This window comes from Oncorhynchus kisutch, linkage group LG11, assembly GCF_002021735.2.
Source record: "Oncorhynchus kisutch isolate 150728-3 linkage group LG11, Okis_V2, whole genome shotgun sequence".
NCBI classification, from domain to species: Eukaryota; Metazoa; Chordata; class Actinopteri; order Salmoniformes; family Salmonidae; genus Oncorhynchus; species Oncorhynchus kisutch.
In genome coordinates this window covers 48657527-48674009 of record NC_034184.2, presented here as the reverse complement: position 1 = coordinate 48674009, position 16483 = coordinate 48657527, and the positions used below count along the sequence as shown (strand labels likewise).

Here is a 16483-nt window from a genome sequence, read left to right as displayed (position 1 = left end):
CCATTCTCCACCAACAAAACATTCATAAGGACTTGTTTCCATTATATAATTTAGATTTCAGGACATCTACATGGAGGTTTCAGCCATTTTGCTAGGCCTGGACTAGTCAGTTGTGGAGTCATTACACACGTGCCAATGTAGGGGGCGACACAAACACACCTGGCTCCTTGTTCTAGCTGGGGTCTGTACTTCCAGCCAGAGAAGGGCAGCGGTGTGCGAGTTAAATGGAATTGTGGACAGGGCAGAATTCCAGCAGCTCAGCCGACATGACCACATACCAGCTGCCCTGACTAAGCAACAGGACTGTTTTGCTAGCACAGACTGGAATATGTTCCAGGATTCATCCAATTGCATTGAGGTGTTTAGCAGATCTGTCACCGGCTTCATTAATAAGTGCGTCGACCACAGAGTGAACGTACGTACCAGAAGCAATGGATTACAGGCAACATTTGGACTATGCTAAAGGCTAGAGCAGCCGCTTTCAAGGAGCAGGACACTAATCCAGACGCTTATAAGAAATCCCGCCATGACAAGCCATCAAACAGGCAAACCCTCAATACAGGACAAACATACATGAAAGCACCAGCTGTTCTAGATACCTGTGTAAACACGCTCGCCATAGCCTATGCGAGCAAGGCAAACTGGTTAACATTCACAGGGCCAGATGGTTTACCATGAGCTGACCAGTTTGCAATTGTCTTCACTGACATTTTTAAACGCTCCCTGTTTCAAGCAGACCACCATAGTCCATGTGCCAAAGAACACCAAGGTAACCTGTCTAAATGACTACCTGTAGCCATAAAATGCTGCAAATGTCTGGTCATGACTCACAACACCATCATCCCAGACACCCTGTATCCACTCCAATTCGTATACTCCCCCAACAGATCCACAGATGATGCAATCTTAATTGCACTACCACCTGGAAAAGAGGAACACCTAAGTGAGAAACTGTTCATTGACTACATCTCAGCATTAAACACCATAGTGTCCTTCAAGCTCATCACTAAGCTAAGGACCCTGGGACACCTCCCTCTGTAACTGGATACTGGACTTCCTGACGGGCCACCATCAGGTGGTGAGGGTAGGCAACAACAGATCTGCCAAGTTGACTCAACACAGGGGCCTTTCAGGGGTGCATGCTTAGTCCTCTGCTGTACTTCCAGTTCACCAACGACTGCATTGCAGCGCAATGTCTTTGCTGAAGACACGACGGTGGAAGGCCTGATCACCGACAACGATGAGACAGCCAATAGGGAGTTGGTCAGAGACCTGGCAGTGTGGTCTCAAGACAACAACCTCCCCCTTAACGCCAGAAAGATACAAATGAGCTGATAGTGGACTCCAAGAATTGAGGGGCCGAGGACGCCACCATTCACATTACAGGTCTGTAGTGGAGCAGGTCGAGAGCTTCATGTACCTCAGTGTCGACATCACGAAGGATCAATCGTGGCAATGATAATGCCTCATCCACTCAAGAGGCTAAAAAGACTTGGCATGGGCCCTCAGATGCTCAAAAAGTCCTACAGCTGCACAATTGAGAGCATCTTGACTGACTGCATCACCACTTGGTGTGGCAACTGCTTGGGATCTGATCTCAAGGCACTACAGAGGGTAGTGCATACGGCCCAGTACATCACTGGGGATAAGCTGCCTGCCATCCAGGACCTCTACACCAGGCAGTATCAGAGGAAGGCCCTAAAAATTGTCAAAGACCCCAGCCACCCCAGTCATAGACTGTTCTCTCTACTACCGCATGGCAAGCGGTACCGAAGTGCCAAGTCTAGGACAAAAAGGCTTCAACAGGTTTTTACCCGCAAGCCATATGACTCCTGAACAGGTAATCAAATGGTTACCCGGACTATTTGCAGTGTGCCCCCCCCAACCCCTCTTTTTAAGCTGCTGCTACTCTGTTAATCATATTTGCATAGCCACTAACTATACATTCATGTACATTCTACCTCAATTGGGCCGACCAACCAGTGCTCCTGCACATTGGCTAACCGGGCTATCTGCATTGCGTCCTGCCACCCACCACCACCTCTTTTACGCTACTGCTACTCTCTGTTCATCATATATGTAGCCTCGCTACTGTATATAGCCTGTCTTTTTACTTTTGTTTAATTTCTTTACCTACCTATTATTCACCTAACACCTTTTTTGCAATATTGGTTAGAGCCTGTAAGTAAGCATTTCACCTGTTGTATTCAGCGCACGTGACAAATAAACTTTGGTTTGAAATATTAATTGAGTGTATGTAAACTTCTGACCCACTGGGAATGTGAAGAAAGAAATATAAGCTGATATAAATAATCCTCATACTATTATTCTGACATTCCACATTCTTAAAATAAAGTGGTGATCCTAACTGACCTAAGACAAGGAATCTTTACTAGGATTAATCATCAGGAATTGTGAAAAACTGAATAAATGTATTTGGCGAAAGTATGTAAACTTCAGACTTCAACCGTATCTACCAAAATTACCTTGTAGCCCTGAACATCGACTCGGTACTGGTACTCTGTGTATATAGCCAAGTTATTTTTACTCATTGTGTATTTATTATTATTATTATGCGTTATAATTTCCCTATTATTTCTTTATTTTCATTCTCTGCATTGTTGGGAAGGGCCCGTAAAGAAGCATTTCACTGTTAGTCTACACCCTGTTGTTGAAGAATACAATTTGATTTCACTACGCAGCACCTTCACACATTAAAGTAGTAATGGTAGAAAATGTTAACCCAATTTCCTCCTTGGGGATAATTACATGGGAACAGGTTACTAAAAAGCATAGTGTTCTCAAAATCCATCTCCTGAAACAGCCATATCCCATGTTTCCAACTGACACCTCAATGTTTGGACCTGAAAACCAATGCTTTCTAAAATGCCAGAGGTGGCACGTAGCTATGTTCATGTGTAGAATATACACTAGCATAAAACAGTATATGAAGTAACCAACAATGAACTCAATTGCCTTAGTGTGTTGGAATGGAAAAACTAGGCTAAAACACAGAAAGGACTCCAGGAAGGACATACTGATAACCTACTGAGAATGCTCCTTACATGTGAACAGTTGATAATGGGATGTTTCTACATGACAAGACTTAACCAACCAAAGGAAAATGTGGTTCTCAAAACCAAAGTATGAACGCCCCTCTAGATAACCCATGAATAATAAAAGACAACGTCTAGCGCTGCTTCTCAAGCTCCTAACCTGCACCAAAACACCTAAGACAATGAGCAAGTTCCAGATCGACCTGCAAAGCCAAATGCTTGGGTTAAATTCTTAAGGACCATAAGAGTCTTGGCACTAAATTCCTCCAACCATCTCATCAGTCAATTAAGGCCAGAGGTAGCCCTGCTCTGCAACCCTTCACCCCGCTTTTCCATCACACAATCCAGTGAAAGTGATCCTGGAGACTAGAGGTCGACCGGTTAATCGGAATGGCCGATTAATTAGGGCCGATTTCACGTTTTCATAACAATCGAAAATTGGTATTTTGGGCGCCGATTTGCTGATAAAAAATATATATATATATATATATATACATACATACACACACACCTTTATTTAACTAGGCAAGTCAGTCAAGAACACATTCTTATTTTCAATGACGGCCTAGGAACGGTGAGTTAACTGCCTCGTTCAGGGGCAGAAAGACAGATTTTCACATTGTCAGCTCGGGGGATCCAATCTTGCAACCTTACAGTTAACTAGTCCAATGCAATAACCTGCCTCTCTCGTTGCACTCCACACTGACTGTTACGTGAATGCAGTAAGCCATGGTAAGTTGCTAGCTAGCATTAAACGTATCTTATAAAAAACAATCAATCATAATCACTAGTTAACTACACATGGTTGATGATATTACTAGATATTATCTAGCATGTCCTGCGTTGCATATAATGTGACTGAGCATACAGGCATACAAGTATCGAAGTATCTGACTGAGCAGTGGTAGGCAGAAGCAGGCACGTAAACATTCATTCAAACAGCACTTTCGTGCGTTTTGCCAGAAGCTCTTCGTTGTGCGTCAAGCTGTGATGGGGCTGGTGTAACCGAAGTGAAATGGCTTGCTAGTTAGCGCGCGCTAATAGCGTTTCAAACTTCAATCGCTCTGAGCCTTGGGGTGGTTGTTTCCCTTGCTCTGCATGGGTAACGCTGCTTCGATGGTGGCTGTTGTCGTTGTGTTGCTGGTTCAAGCCCAGGGAGGAGCGAGGAGAGGGACGGAAGCTATACATACTTTTACACTGGCAATACTAAAGTGCCTTTAAGAACATCCAATAGTCAAATGTTAATGAAATACAAATGGTAGAGGGAAATAGTCCTATAATTCCTATAATAACTACAACCTAAAACGTCTTACCTGGGAATATTAAAGACTCATGTTAAAAGGAACCACCAGCTTTCATAAGTTCTCATTTTCTGAGCAAGGAAGTGAAACATTTGCTTTCTTACAGAAACATGGAAATGTAAAAGAAATCCAGTATATCCTCTCACCGATTTCAATGGTGAAGGCCTCCATCAGCTCCTGAGTAGGACTCTTGGCTTTGGGGGCCTCCTGGGCTGGAGAACACCTCACTGGAGGTTTGAGGACTGGAGGTTTGAAGGGCTGGGCATTGGAGGGCTTGGCTGGGGTAGACACAGGAGTGATGGTAGGTAGCTCAGGCACCCTAGGCTGGGGCAGAGCAACTACTCCCTTCTGGAGATTAGTAGCCACCTTCAGAGGAGCAGCAGGGGTAGGTTTCTGTACACAAACAGCAGCAGCATTGGGGTTTAAAGTTCTCTTGGGTACAGTAGTAGCGACGGGGATGGGTTTTTGGGGTATAGGAGCAATTATGGTGGACCTGTGGGCATCTGTAGTGGTTTTAGAATAGGCTCCTTTAATAAGGGCCATGGGCTTCAAGGAGGGTAACTGAGACTGGAGCAGGGGGTTTGAGAGTGCAAGCTGGGGGGCCTGGGGTATACAACACTTCACAGAAAGGGTCTGGGGTGGTATCACCTTCACAGTACTGGATGCAGGCATAGCAGAGATTAGGGGCTGGAGTTGGCTAGCTTTAGATGACTGTGGAGTAGGAACAGCCGCTTGCTGGGGAGGGGTGGTAAGGGCCGCGTTTGCACTAGCAACTTTGCTAGAGGAATATGATTTGGGGGACTGCATGTAAGTAGGATGCACCAGCAGGGCTTCAGGTATAGGAGGTGCTCCTGGCCCCATGGGCTGCCAGGCTGCTTTCACTTCCTCCATATCATTCTTCCCCAGGGAGGGGTGGGGGCCTCTGGAGGAGGGGGTGGGGAGGCAGGGGATGGGGGGCAGCTCTGTAGGGGCCTCAAGGAGGATGGGCCACTTGACGCTCTGGTCCACCAGTCTCTCTAGGGGGGCAAGTTTCTTCTGCTGGCGCAGCAGCCGGTACTGCTGGAGGGACAGGGGCTTGGGTTTGGGTTCAATAGCCTGAGGGGCCTCAATGGGCTGTGGGATCGCCTGGGGGGCCACTAGAGGGGCAACGTTGAGCTGCATCATTGGCTGAGGGGCCACTGATACAGGGTTGGCACTGGGAGCTTTAATTGTCATTTCCTGGGGGGCTTCCATCATCTGGTGGGCAGTTGGGTTAGCTGTAGAAGCTGGGGGGCCTTGAGGCTGCCTGCAGGCTGTGGTTGGTTGGGAGACCTTCTCGGGGGTCATAGTCATTGGCAACAGGTCAGAGGCGGGGATGACCTTAAAGCTGAGTTGTGTAGGTTGTACTAGGGTGGTGACTTCCACATGGCTCTGCCGTTGTGTTTCGGCAGCATGTGTTGCACTCGTCTTGTGTTTTGGGGCCTCTGGGGCGGCCGTAGAAATGGAGGAAGTTAATGACATGTTCTTGTCCTTTTTCTTTTTCTTTGGTTTGGTTTTCTCCTTGACAGGCTCGAGGGGCGAGGATTCCTGGGCTACTCTCCTCAGGACCCTCCCCTCTGCCTGGTCAGGTTCAGGTGTGACTTCAGGAGGTGAATTCTCCATTTTGTTTTTCCGTTTCCTTTTCCTACGAGACGGACATCTCTCTGCAGTCTCCTCCTTTGGTCTCCTGTTGATGACCTTCTCACCCCTCGCCTCTGACCTCGGGGTCACCGCGGGGTCAGAAGGGCCGGCCACCTCTGCTGGGTCATCCTCAACTATGACATCATTCGCAGACTCTGGCGTCTCCAAAATGGCGGCCTCCAAAACTTCATCTGGAACCCTCTGCTCCCCTTCAGACGAGTCTTCTACTCCAGACAAGGAGAAAGAGGGATGACAGAGGGAGAGGCCCATATCTGGGAGGGCAAATATAGATTCTCGATGTGCTCCCTGGTCCACCACCTCCAGCAGTATCCTTTTCTCTGCCAGCATCTGTTCTTCCCCTTCTCCATTCTCCATGCACACAGCCATGCAGCAAGGGTGCATATGTCTGACCAGCTCTCCTAGACTCACTGACATGCTTTCTCCATCCTCGCCTTCTTCCTCCATGTGCTGCTCCAGAGCCAGTGGGAAAGGCAGGTTCAGGCCATCCCAGTTCAGGAACTCTTGCTCTCCATCCTCTACCTCCTCTCCGTCACTCCTCTGGACAGACTTCTGTGTCCTGGGGAGACTCTAGATAGAGGGGAAACATCAGGTCAACGTCTGGGGCTTTCTCCGTTCAGCTTGGAGGTTTAAAATGCCTGGACCACCTGTATATGCAGACTTTCTCACCAGCTACACTATTTGTTATGTCTAGCAATAATTATGACTTGCATGAACTTCATATGCATGTGTCAATATGAAAATACCAAAATAACTAAAGTGATACAGTCTAATGCATTTACAACTGGGATGTAATGAAAGCAGATGAACTACCTTTCCTGTGGAGAACTGTCGTGTGTTGCAGAGTCTCTCTCTCTCTGGAGGCGAGCAGGACAAGCACAGCATTCTCCTCAGCTGCAATATGAGAAGAAACAAACATTACAATCACACATAGGACAACCTCAACAGTGAATCAACACAACACAGTTTGAGCATAAAACGTTGTCATTAATTCCAGTTGCCTATTCATTTAGACAGCCTTGCTTCTTAAAGCTGGGTCCATCTTATCCTCCACTAGATTATACTCAGTGTCCATTCAACCTTCTGCAACCAAGTGACTAAGACATATGCACTACTACATGGCATATCCAAATTATAAAGCCTAAAGAAATGCTAGTCCTCAGTGAGCTAATTATCTTGTTTTGAAAAAGAGAACTGCAGCAAAGATGTCAGGAGAAAAAATGCTAAGAAATAAATAAAACAGCAGTGGCAGCTGTACAGATAACTCATCCAATGGGCTTTGACTTCTCAAACATGGCAGAAAGCCAACACAATATGATGCCCAGTCACCTTATTAATTCAGCCACTTAGGTAACTAGCAAGTTAAACTTGTTTTTCCATGCAGGAAAATAAGATAAAAGCACAAGAAATACACTATGCATGCACAAAAGTATGTGGGCACGCCATCAAATTAGTGGATTCGGCTATTTCAGCCACACCCGTTGCCGACAGGTGCAAAAAGCCATGCAATCTCCATAGACAAGCATTGGCAGTAGTACTTTAGAGCTCAGTAACTTTGAACACCGTACCATGCAACCTTCCCAACAAGTAATTTAGTCAAATTTCTGCCCTGGTCAACTGTAAATGTTATTGTGAAGTGGAACAACTAAGAGCAACAACGGTTCCACAGCAAAGTGGTAGGCCACACGAGCTCACGGGACTGCCTAGTGCTGAAGCGTGTAAAACACGTGTACTGTCTCAGCTGTTACAGGGGAAGATTGGAAAGCTTCATAATGTGACAGGTTAAATGAAGATCACAGTCTGCGTTATCTTCTAACATATTGCACAAGTTGACTGCAGGTATTTACTTAACGTTTTGAAGCCAGGGGGCACTATTTTTATGTTTGGGAAAATAACGTTCCCAAAGTAAACGGCCTATTTCTCAGGACCAGATGCTAGAATATGCAAATAATTGACAGATTAGGATAGAAAACTCTAAAGTTTCCAAAACTGTCAAGATATTATCTGTGAGTATAACAGAACTGATATTAGAGGCGAAACCCAGAGGAAAATCAAAACAGGAAGTGGCTTCTATTTTGAAAACTCCATGTTCCATAGCCTCCCTTTGCTGGATTTAAAGGGATATGAACCAGATTCCTATTTCCTATCGCTTCCTCAAGCTGTCAGTCTTCAGACATAGTTTCAGGCTTCATTTTGAAAAATGAGCCAGAACGATAACATCACGTCAAGTGGTCACATGAGTTTTGCTCACGCAACATAGTTTGGATAGGAATTGCTTTTCCCTCTCCTATTGTGAAAGACATTTGCGGTTGGTATATTATTGATTATATATTTTAAAAACAACCTGAAGATTGATTATAAAAAATGTTTGACATGTTTCTGTGGACATTATGGAAAATATTTGGAATTTGTCTGCATTGTCGTTGCCACTCTTTCCTGTGGATTTCTGAACACAATGTGCCAAACAAATGGAGGTACTTTGTATATAAAAAATAATCTTTATGGAACAAAAGGAACATTTGTTGTGTAACTGGGAGTCTCGTGAGTGAAAACATCCAAAGATCAAAGGTAAACTATTAATTTGATTGGTACCTGATGCCAAGTGTACTTAATGTTTTGTCATGCGATCGATAAACTTACAAATGCTTGGATTGCTTCGCTGTAAAGCATAATTTCAAAATCTGAGACAGGTGGATTAACAAAAGGCTAAACTGTGTTTTGCAATATTGCACTTGTGATTTCATGAATATTTTTTGTAATATTATTTGACTGAGGCGCTATGCTATTCAGCGGTTGCTGATGACAATTATCCCGCTTAAGGGATGGGTAGCGTCAAGAAGTTAAAACCTTTGTGATAGGGGGCAGCATTTTAACTTTTGGATGAATAGCGTGCCAGAGGTAACTGCCTTCTACTCTGTCCCAGATGCGAATATATGCATATTAGTATTAGTAGTATTGGATAGAAAACACTGAAGTTTCTAAAACTGTTTGAATGATGTCTGTGAGAATAACAGAACTCATATGGCAGGTGAAAACCTGAGAAAAATCCAACCAGGAAATGGGACATCAGAGGTTTGTAGTTTTTCAAAGCTTGGCCTACCGAATACACCTTGAGATAAGGACAGTTGCACTTCCTACAGCGTCCACTAGATGTCAACCATCATTAGAAACGTGAATGAGGATTCTACTATAAAGGAGGGGCTCATGAGGCCTGTTTGAGTCAGTGGTCTGGCAGAGTGTCTCAGGCACGTGACGAGAGCCCCCGACAGAGTAACCTCTCGTTCCAGTGCTTTTCTTCATAGGAATTCTCCGGTTGGGACATTATTGATGTTTTATGTTAAAAACATCCTAAATATTGATTCAATACATCGTTTGACTTGTTTCTACGACCTGTAACGGAACTGAGTTTGTCAGGACGAAGTGCTCACGCCTCATGAAGATGGATTACTGGGCTGAACACGCTAACAACAAGTGGCTATTTGGACATAAATGATGGAACAAATCAGTCATTTATTGTCAAACTGGGATTCATGGGAGTGTCTTCTGATGAAGATCAAAGGTAAGTGAATATTTAGTGTTATTTCTACCTTCTGTTGACTCCAAAATGGCAGATATTTCTCTGGCTGGATTGGGCTCTGAGCGCCGTTCTCAGATCATGCTTTTTCCATAAAGTTTTTTAATTTTTTTAAAATCTGACACAGCAGTTGCATTAAGGAGAAGTATATCTTAAATTCTGTGAATAACACTAGTCCATCTTTAATTCTGTGAATAACACTAGTATCTTTTATCAATGTTTATTATGAGTATTTCTGAAAAATCACCGGATGTTTTGGAATCAAAACATTACTGCACTTAACGTGCCAATGTAAACAGATATTTGGGCATAAATGTGCACATTATCGAACAAAACATACATGTATTGTGTAACATGATGTCCTATGAGTGTCATCTGATGAAGATCAAAGGTTAGTGATTCATTTTATCTATATTTCTGCTTTTTGTGACTCCCATCTTTGGCTGGAAAAACAGCTGTGTGTGTTTTTGACTTGGCTATGACCTAACATAATCATATGTTGTGCTTTCGCTGTGAAGCACCTATTATTATTATTTTTTTAAATATTATTATTATTTTTTTTTTTTTTATTATTTTTTTATTTTATCGGACACGATGGGTAGATTAACAAGATGTTTATCTTTCATTTTCTGTATTGGACTTGTTTTAAGTTCCTCGGCTTACACATCACAGACAAACTGAATTGGTCCACCCACACAGACAGCATCGTGAAGAAGGCACAGCAGCGCCTCTTAAACCTCAGGAGGCTGAAGAAATTCAGCTTGTCACCAAAAGCACTCAAACTTCTACAGATGCACAATCGAGAGCATCCTGTCGGGCTGTATCACCGCCTGGTACGGCAACTGCTCCGCCTACAACCGTAAGGCTCTCCAGAGGGTAGTGAGGTCTGCACAACGCATCACCGGGGTAAACTACCTGCCCTCCAGGACACCTACACCACCCGATGTCACAGGAAGGCCATAAAGATCATCAAGGATAATAACCACCCGAGCCACTGCCTGTTCACCCCGCTATCATCCAGAAGGCGAGGTCAGTACAGGTGCATCAAAGCGGGGACCGAGAGACTGAAAAACAGCTTCTATCTCAAGGCCATCAGACTGTTAAACAGCCACCACTAACATTTAGTGGCTGCTGCCAACACACTGACTCAACTCCAGCCACTTTAATAATGGGAATTGATGTAAAAATATATCATTAGCCACTTTAAACAATGCTACTTAATATAATGTTTACATACCCTACATTACTCATCTCATATGTATATACGGTACTCGATACCATCTACTCCATCTTGCCTATGCCGCTCTGTACCACCACTCATTCATGTCTTTATGTACATATTCTTTATCCCTTTACACTTGTGTGTATAAGGTAGTCGTTTTGGAATTGTTAGGGTAGATTACTCGTTGGTTATTACTGCATTGTCGGAACTAGAAGCACAAGCATTTCGCTACACTCGCATTAACATCTGCTTACCATGTGTATGTGACAAATACATTTGATTTTGATTTAATGTGAGAAAGTTACACATTTAAAACAAATATTTTTGAATTCCCCCGCTGCCTTTTCAGTGGAATGTTGTCGAGGGGTTCCGCTAGCGCAACACTTACGCTAGAAAGATTAAGTAGCTACAAATATTAAAATATAGAAAAAGTTCAAAGAAATAGTTTAAACGGTATCGAAAAACCACAATGGGGCTATTTCCATATACCCCAGTACACTGCCCAAGCCAGGACCAGCTGGGAACTCACGGGGTGTATGCCAAAGAGGGATACGGTCACAGTTCCTATGTGTATGGTGTGCATTAGGACTCACCGGAGAGTGTTCCCGACGTTTCTGGCCAGACAGTAGGTCTGAGTCTGACAGTGTGTCAAAGTGTGATATGTTCTCATTGTCCACGTTATCCAGGATCTCCGTCAAAGCTGTGAGCAGCGTAGCCTGGTTCACCTCATCAAGTCCAAAATTATTCTGTGAGAAGAAAAAATATTGTGGGGGGGGGGGGGGGGGGTTACATTTCACACAATTCAGCTAAGTAGTAGACAAGTTTGTTAAAAGTTAGAACTATTGTACAATCATCAAAAAGTAAAATTACTACATAAATGTGTCTCTGGTCTGAAGTAAAGTAGTGTACTATATTGGAAACAGGGCGTGGTTTGACCTTTGTCCTTGGGGCCTTACCTCTCCTGAGGGTGTGTCCTCAAAGATGGACAGAATGGAGGGGTCCAAACAGCAGTGGAGGGCCTCCAGGGCCTCTCCTGTATCCAGCTCCAGTCTGGCCAGGCTTTCACTGGACAGGCCCCCATGGAGATCCACCACCTGATGAGGGGGGGGGAGAAAAATTGGGTCAGTAAGCCCGGAGACAGTCAAACGATCCAAAAATCACCCCCCAAGCAAGTCATGTCTAAGTCATATTTGAAGTATATCCAGTGGTTATTGATAGCTTCATCTTGCCATTTGACAGGCTGGGTGGTATTTATTTCACTGTTTTTACTTTAACCATGCTCCATTCCTCTCAAACCTACACATGGAGAGAGGGCCTACCTACACACTAGCAGATGATGAAGTCCGTTAGGGCTGAAATAGGGATGTTAGCTGTTTACCTTTAAAATTGGTTAGCTGCCGAAAATACATTTTACCGGTCATTCTTATCAGTCTATAGGTCAATTTGCATAATTTTGTGCATAATTTGCATAATTTTTTCCCCAAGTGTTATTTCATAGTGTTGATGTCTATTATTCCACAATGTAGAATCTAGTAAAAATTGAAATATTTTTTTTTAAACCTGGACTGAGTAAACGTCCAAACTGTTGACTGTTACTGTACATGTTTGTGAATCTCACCTTCATAATGGTTTGTAGGACAAACAGTACAGACGCTAGATATTTTCATGAGAAGACAGATTTTAGGGATGTCTCATGGTCTGAAAGACCACTGTTGCTCTGCCACCTTTCACTGCAGATGCAGAAGGCCAATATTGACAGACAGACCCAACCAATGTATAAAAAAATAATGAAAGCAACTTTTTTTAAATTAGGATTTTTTTATTATAGTAATTAAAATTCTTTGGGGCAGTGGAAATTGACTCTAGGAATAACCAGCATTTCTCTCCTGTTGCATTGGTTTTCATAAACTTTCTTTGTCCAGAAGCCCAAAGGCACAATCCTTGTCATATTAGCAACACATCCTTGTTGTTTCTACCAAGACTCCCCCCTCTAAATGTTTAAAGGAGATCTTCATATCGGTCACATGCATGTACCGCTGGCAATAGATGCGCTGTTTAGAAGTTTTTTCCTGCGAAAAGCATTTTTGGAAAAAGCTGCTTCATCAGAGCAGTTGCATGTTCAATAATGGGCTATAGCCTTTTGACTGTACAACAATATGTAACAATAGCAAGCCTGTTTTCATTAAGCTCTTAATGAAAAATGTAAGTTACTTGCACAGTATTTTCAATTGGTCACGTTTTTTTTTACCATATGGCAAAAATGTGACTGTTTGTCGACCCCTTGGAATTTCCGCCGCAAAATTGACCAAAATTAGGCTGAATCGATGGGTGCAGGCCAGGACAAACAAACTCCACCCCTCAACAAATATGAAAATGGGCCATGAGGAGAGCATTCGGACGCAAATTACCAACTGCCCACAGAACGTGAAGTAAAGGTATACAAAATAATGACCGCGAAATCCAGATGGTGTGCGAGGGGGCGGCTATAAAATCTGGGATGCGGAGAACACGGCCGTTAACGGAGAATCCAGACAACCATATGTTAACTTCGTAGGGAATCAACTTAATGTATTGACAAATAATTAGCCCAAGTTTATCATAAGACATTAATAGAATGGATCAGTGTTTCGTATTTCCTGCAACCTTCTGAAGAGGCCAGGTGAATTCCACATATGTGTGCGCGAGTTGTCGGACGAGTTTCATAACCGGTATGGCCAATATTCCTGATACAAAAAGCGCTCTGATGTTAATCGTAATTATCCACGATCGGAAAAATATATAATTCTCAGGTGCCCGCACACATCTTTCAATCAAGTGCGATGTGCTACGGGATCTAAATAAATTAAATAGATATCTTCACAGGCAGGCAAGCTAAGTGCGCTCGCTGTACGTTGATCCTGCTGCTCTGATTTGGATGGAGGAAAGCTGTATTACTCCATCCACTCCTGTCGCGTCATAATTCCACCCGATCACTTTTCCTCACATGTTCCAGTCTGATCAGTTAGATTGCTGTTGCCTCCTGTTAGTCTGCTACTACGATAAATCAAATGGCAAGGACGTTTGATAGCCTAGCAAGCTATCCAAGTGCATAATATCTAACAAGCGGGGTGAGATGACCAGCCGATGCGCAATCTGACTCGTGACAACAAACTTGTTGAAATGACATATGGGCAAGCCAACAACAATGAACTTATACATAGATCGTTCAGGGATAAGCAAAGGCTGGAAGTAGTTACGCGACATTTCTAAGACAATCGAAGTAGATCCAGATTAATTTATCTTGCTAGCCTGCCATCTAACCAGCAAAGAAGCTAAGGGTAAACAGTCTGTGTTAGCAGGTCGGGTAACAAATTAGAGTGGCATAATACATATCATTAATTAACAGTAGGCTTAGTATAGACACCAAGAAACTTGAAACTCCCGCCGATGTTAGTGTCACCAACAAACTGATGGTCCAAACAGAGTATCAAGTGTAACAGTATAACTTTAGAACATCCCTTCGCCAATACCCGGGCGCGAACCAGGGACCCTCTGCACACATCAAGTCACCCCTCGAAGCATCGTACCCACAAAAGCCGCGTCCCTTGCAGGGCAAGGGGAACCACTACTTCAAGGTCTCAGAGCAAGTGACGTCACCGATTGAAACGCTATTTAGCGCGCACCACCGCTAACTAGCTATATCACATCCGCTACACAAGCATCCAACATTTATGTAACCCACGTGTCATTATGTGCACCACTGAACTGGACCCTGCCCAGAAGGAAATGTTGCTACCACGCACCTTGCCCCAAGAGATCTCCTTCCTAATTATCACGTTTTGCACTGCAACAAACCGGGCTCCGCTATCGCAGAAGCAAGGTACCTCGTGGAATCTAGACAGGCAGAATTGTTAACACACTTGTGCTCATAATACGGCAAATTTATTTTTGTGGTCTGAAATGTACACAATGACTGGTATGCTGGTTTCTGAGTTGAATGAGTAAATGTATAGCTGTTTGAATCCGTCAACATGTGATGCATTCCCCACCACGTGTTTCTCATGAATAAGCATGGCAGAGGATTGTTTTTGTTTTGTTTTTTTACAAACTATTATAATCATATACAACTTCAGGCAAGAAGAGATGTGTTGCCAATCACCCAAGGTGGTGCCAACATATATTTATTTAAACAAAAATTCCTGCATGTTTTCAACTCAGTCATTTCAACACATTAAGCTCGAGTTACCTGCAGCCAACTGTAAAATAACGTAACCGGTAGTGACCGTTTTGTACATTACATATTGTAACTAGCTATTAACAATACTTCTATTAACGAGAACGCAATCTAATTTAGCGTTTTACGACGGCATGCATTTAGAACCACGTGTAAATGACTCCGACTCGAGACTGAATTTGAAGAGGCACAGGCTAAAGAAACATCCATCAACACGAGGCATATAGATAGATGTTAAAGGTTCATTAAAATCAGCACATTTGGTTCAATCATGTCATTTCCAGACATTGACTTTCACGAGGTTTTACAGACTTCCAACTAGCTGTCAATGGCCTCATCTCGGACGAACAAACTGGACATCTCCCAACTTAAAGCTAACGTTACAGTAGCGAACGTTACTCGTCCAAGTGGTTTTACGTTTGCTATATTTGTACATTAAAAGAACGGCCATTGGATAACTAACCTATATAAATCAGCCACTTTCGTTTGACCGAGGCAGTTAGTAAACAATGAAATCCAAGACTTGAGTTCAACACATTTAAAGCCAAAAAGCACGTTGTCTAACTGTTAGCTAACTACACAACCGGGCTAGCAATGCATTAGTTAGCCAGCCGGCAACTTCACATACTGTTTGGATGCTCCGGAGTCACTATAGCAGTTAAAACAAACACCCATGAAAAAACATCGATCTACTTATCAAGAGATTAGATGTAATCGGTATTCTCCAACCGGCTGCTAATAATCAACCATGCCATGATTGTTCTGGACAGTGGCTGTATCCACGTGTCACTTTTCCAGCGCATCATTCCCAGCACACGAGACATTCCCATACAGCACAGATAGACGGATGATACCAAATATACAACAGTATCACTGTACTTTACCTCGTCTAGTGTATTTGTAGAGAAAAATTCCATGTTGCAGGCAGCTAAAATCTCATCGCCTGCTCCCCACCGCGTCGCCATTTTAGTTTACAACACTCTCGCGCTGTGAAAATTCTTCTTTTATGAGGTTTAACGGTGGTTGGCATCCAATTTGTTGCATTACCGCCACCTACTAGACTGGAGTACAACTCCCTTGCACTTTTCTTGAAAAATACAAATGTACTTAATAAATACCCTACCATCTAACACTACACTCACTAATTTCCAAATTTTATCAAATAAAATTAACACCACCCTACTCCACTAATTCAATGTATGTATTCCTACCTCATGACATCAACCTGAAAGGATGGAATATCACCACTTAACACACCCTGTAACTCTTCTGATGTCAAGTCTCACACACCCAAATACCTCTCTGCAGCAGCCACCACAACATACATTTTCTGCGACTTCCGTTCCATCTCTGCAGTACAGTTGATAACCATTGCTATAAATGCTAAAAATCCAATCTTACTGAAATTTATATCACTTTTTGGCCTATCCCTCTGTACTG

General features: G+C 43.3%; 1 protein-coding gene across 1 annotated transcript in view; it reads right to left on the bottom strand.

Moving 5' to 3' along the window:
• LOC109899567 (peroxisome proliferator-activated receptor gamma coactivator-related protein 1) overlaps positions 1-16035 on the bottom strand; it is a 34971-nt gene extending 18936 nt beyond the window's left edge. The window contains exons 1-5 of the mRNA XM_020494913.2: positions 15928-16035; positions 11787-11924; positions 11424-11576; positions 6848-6928; positions 4504-6604 (exon numbers count right to left, since the gene is read on the bottom strand). Of these exons, the coding sequence (XP_020350502.2) occupies positions 4504-6604; positions 6848-6928; positions 11424-11576; positions 11787-11924; positions 15928-16008 (2554 nt within the window). The 5' untranslated portion in view covers positions 16009-16035. The remainder of the gene's footprint in view (positions 1-4503; positions 6605-6847; positions 6929-11423; positions 11577-11786; positions 11925-15927) is intronic.
• Between the last annotated feature and the right edge of the window lie 448 nt (positions 16036-16483).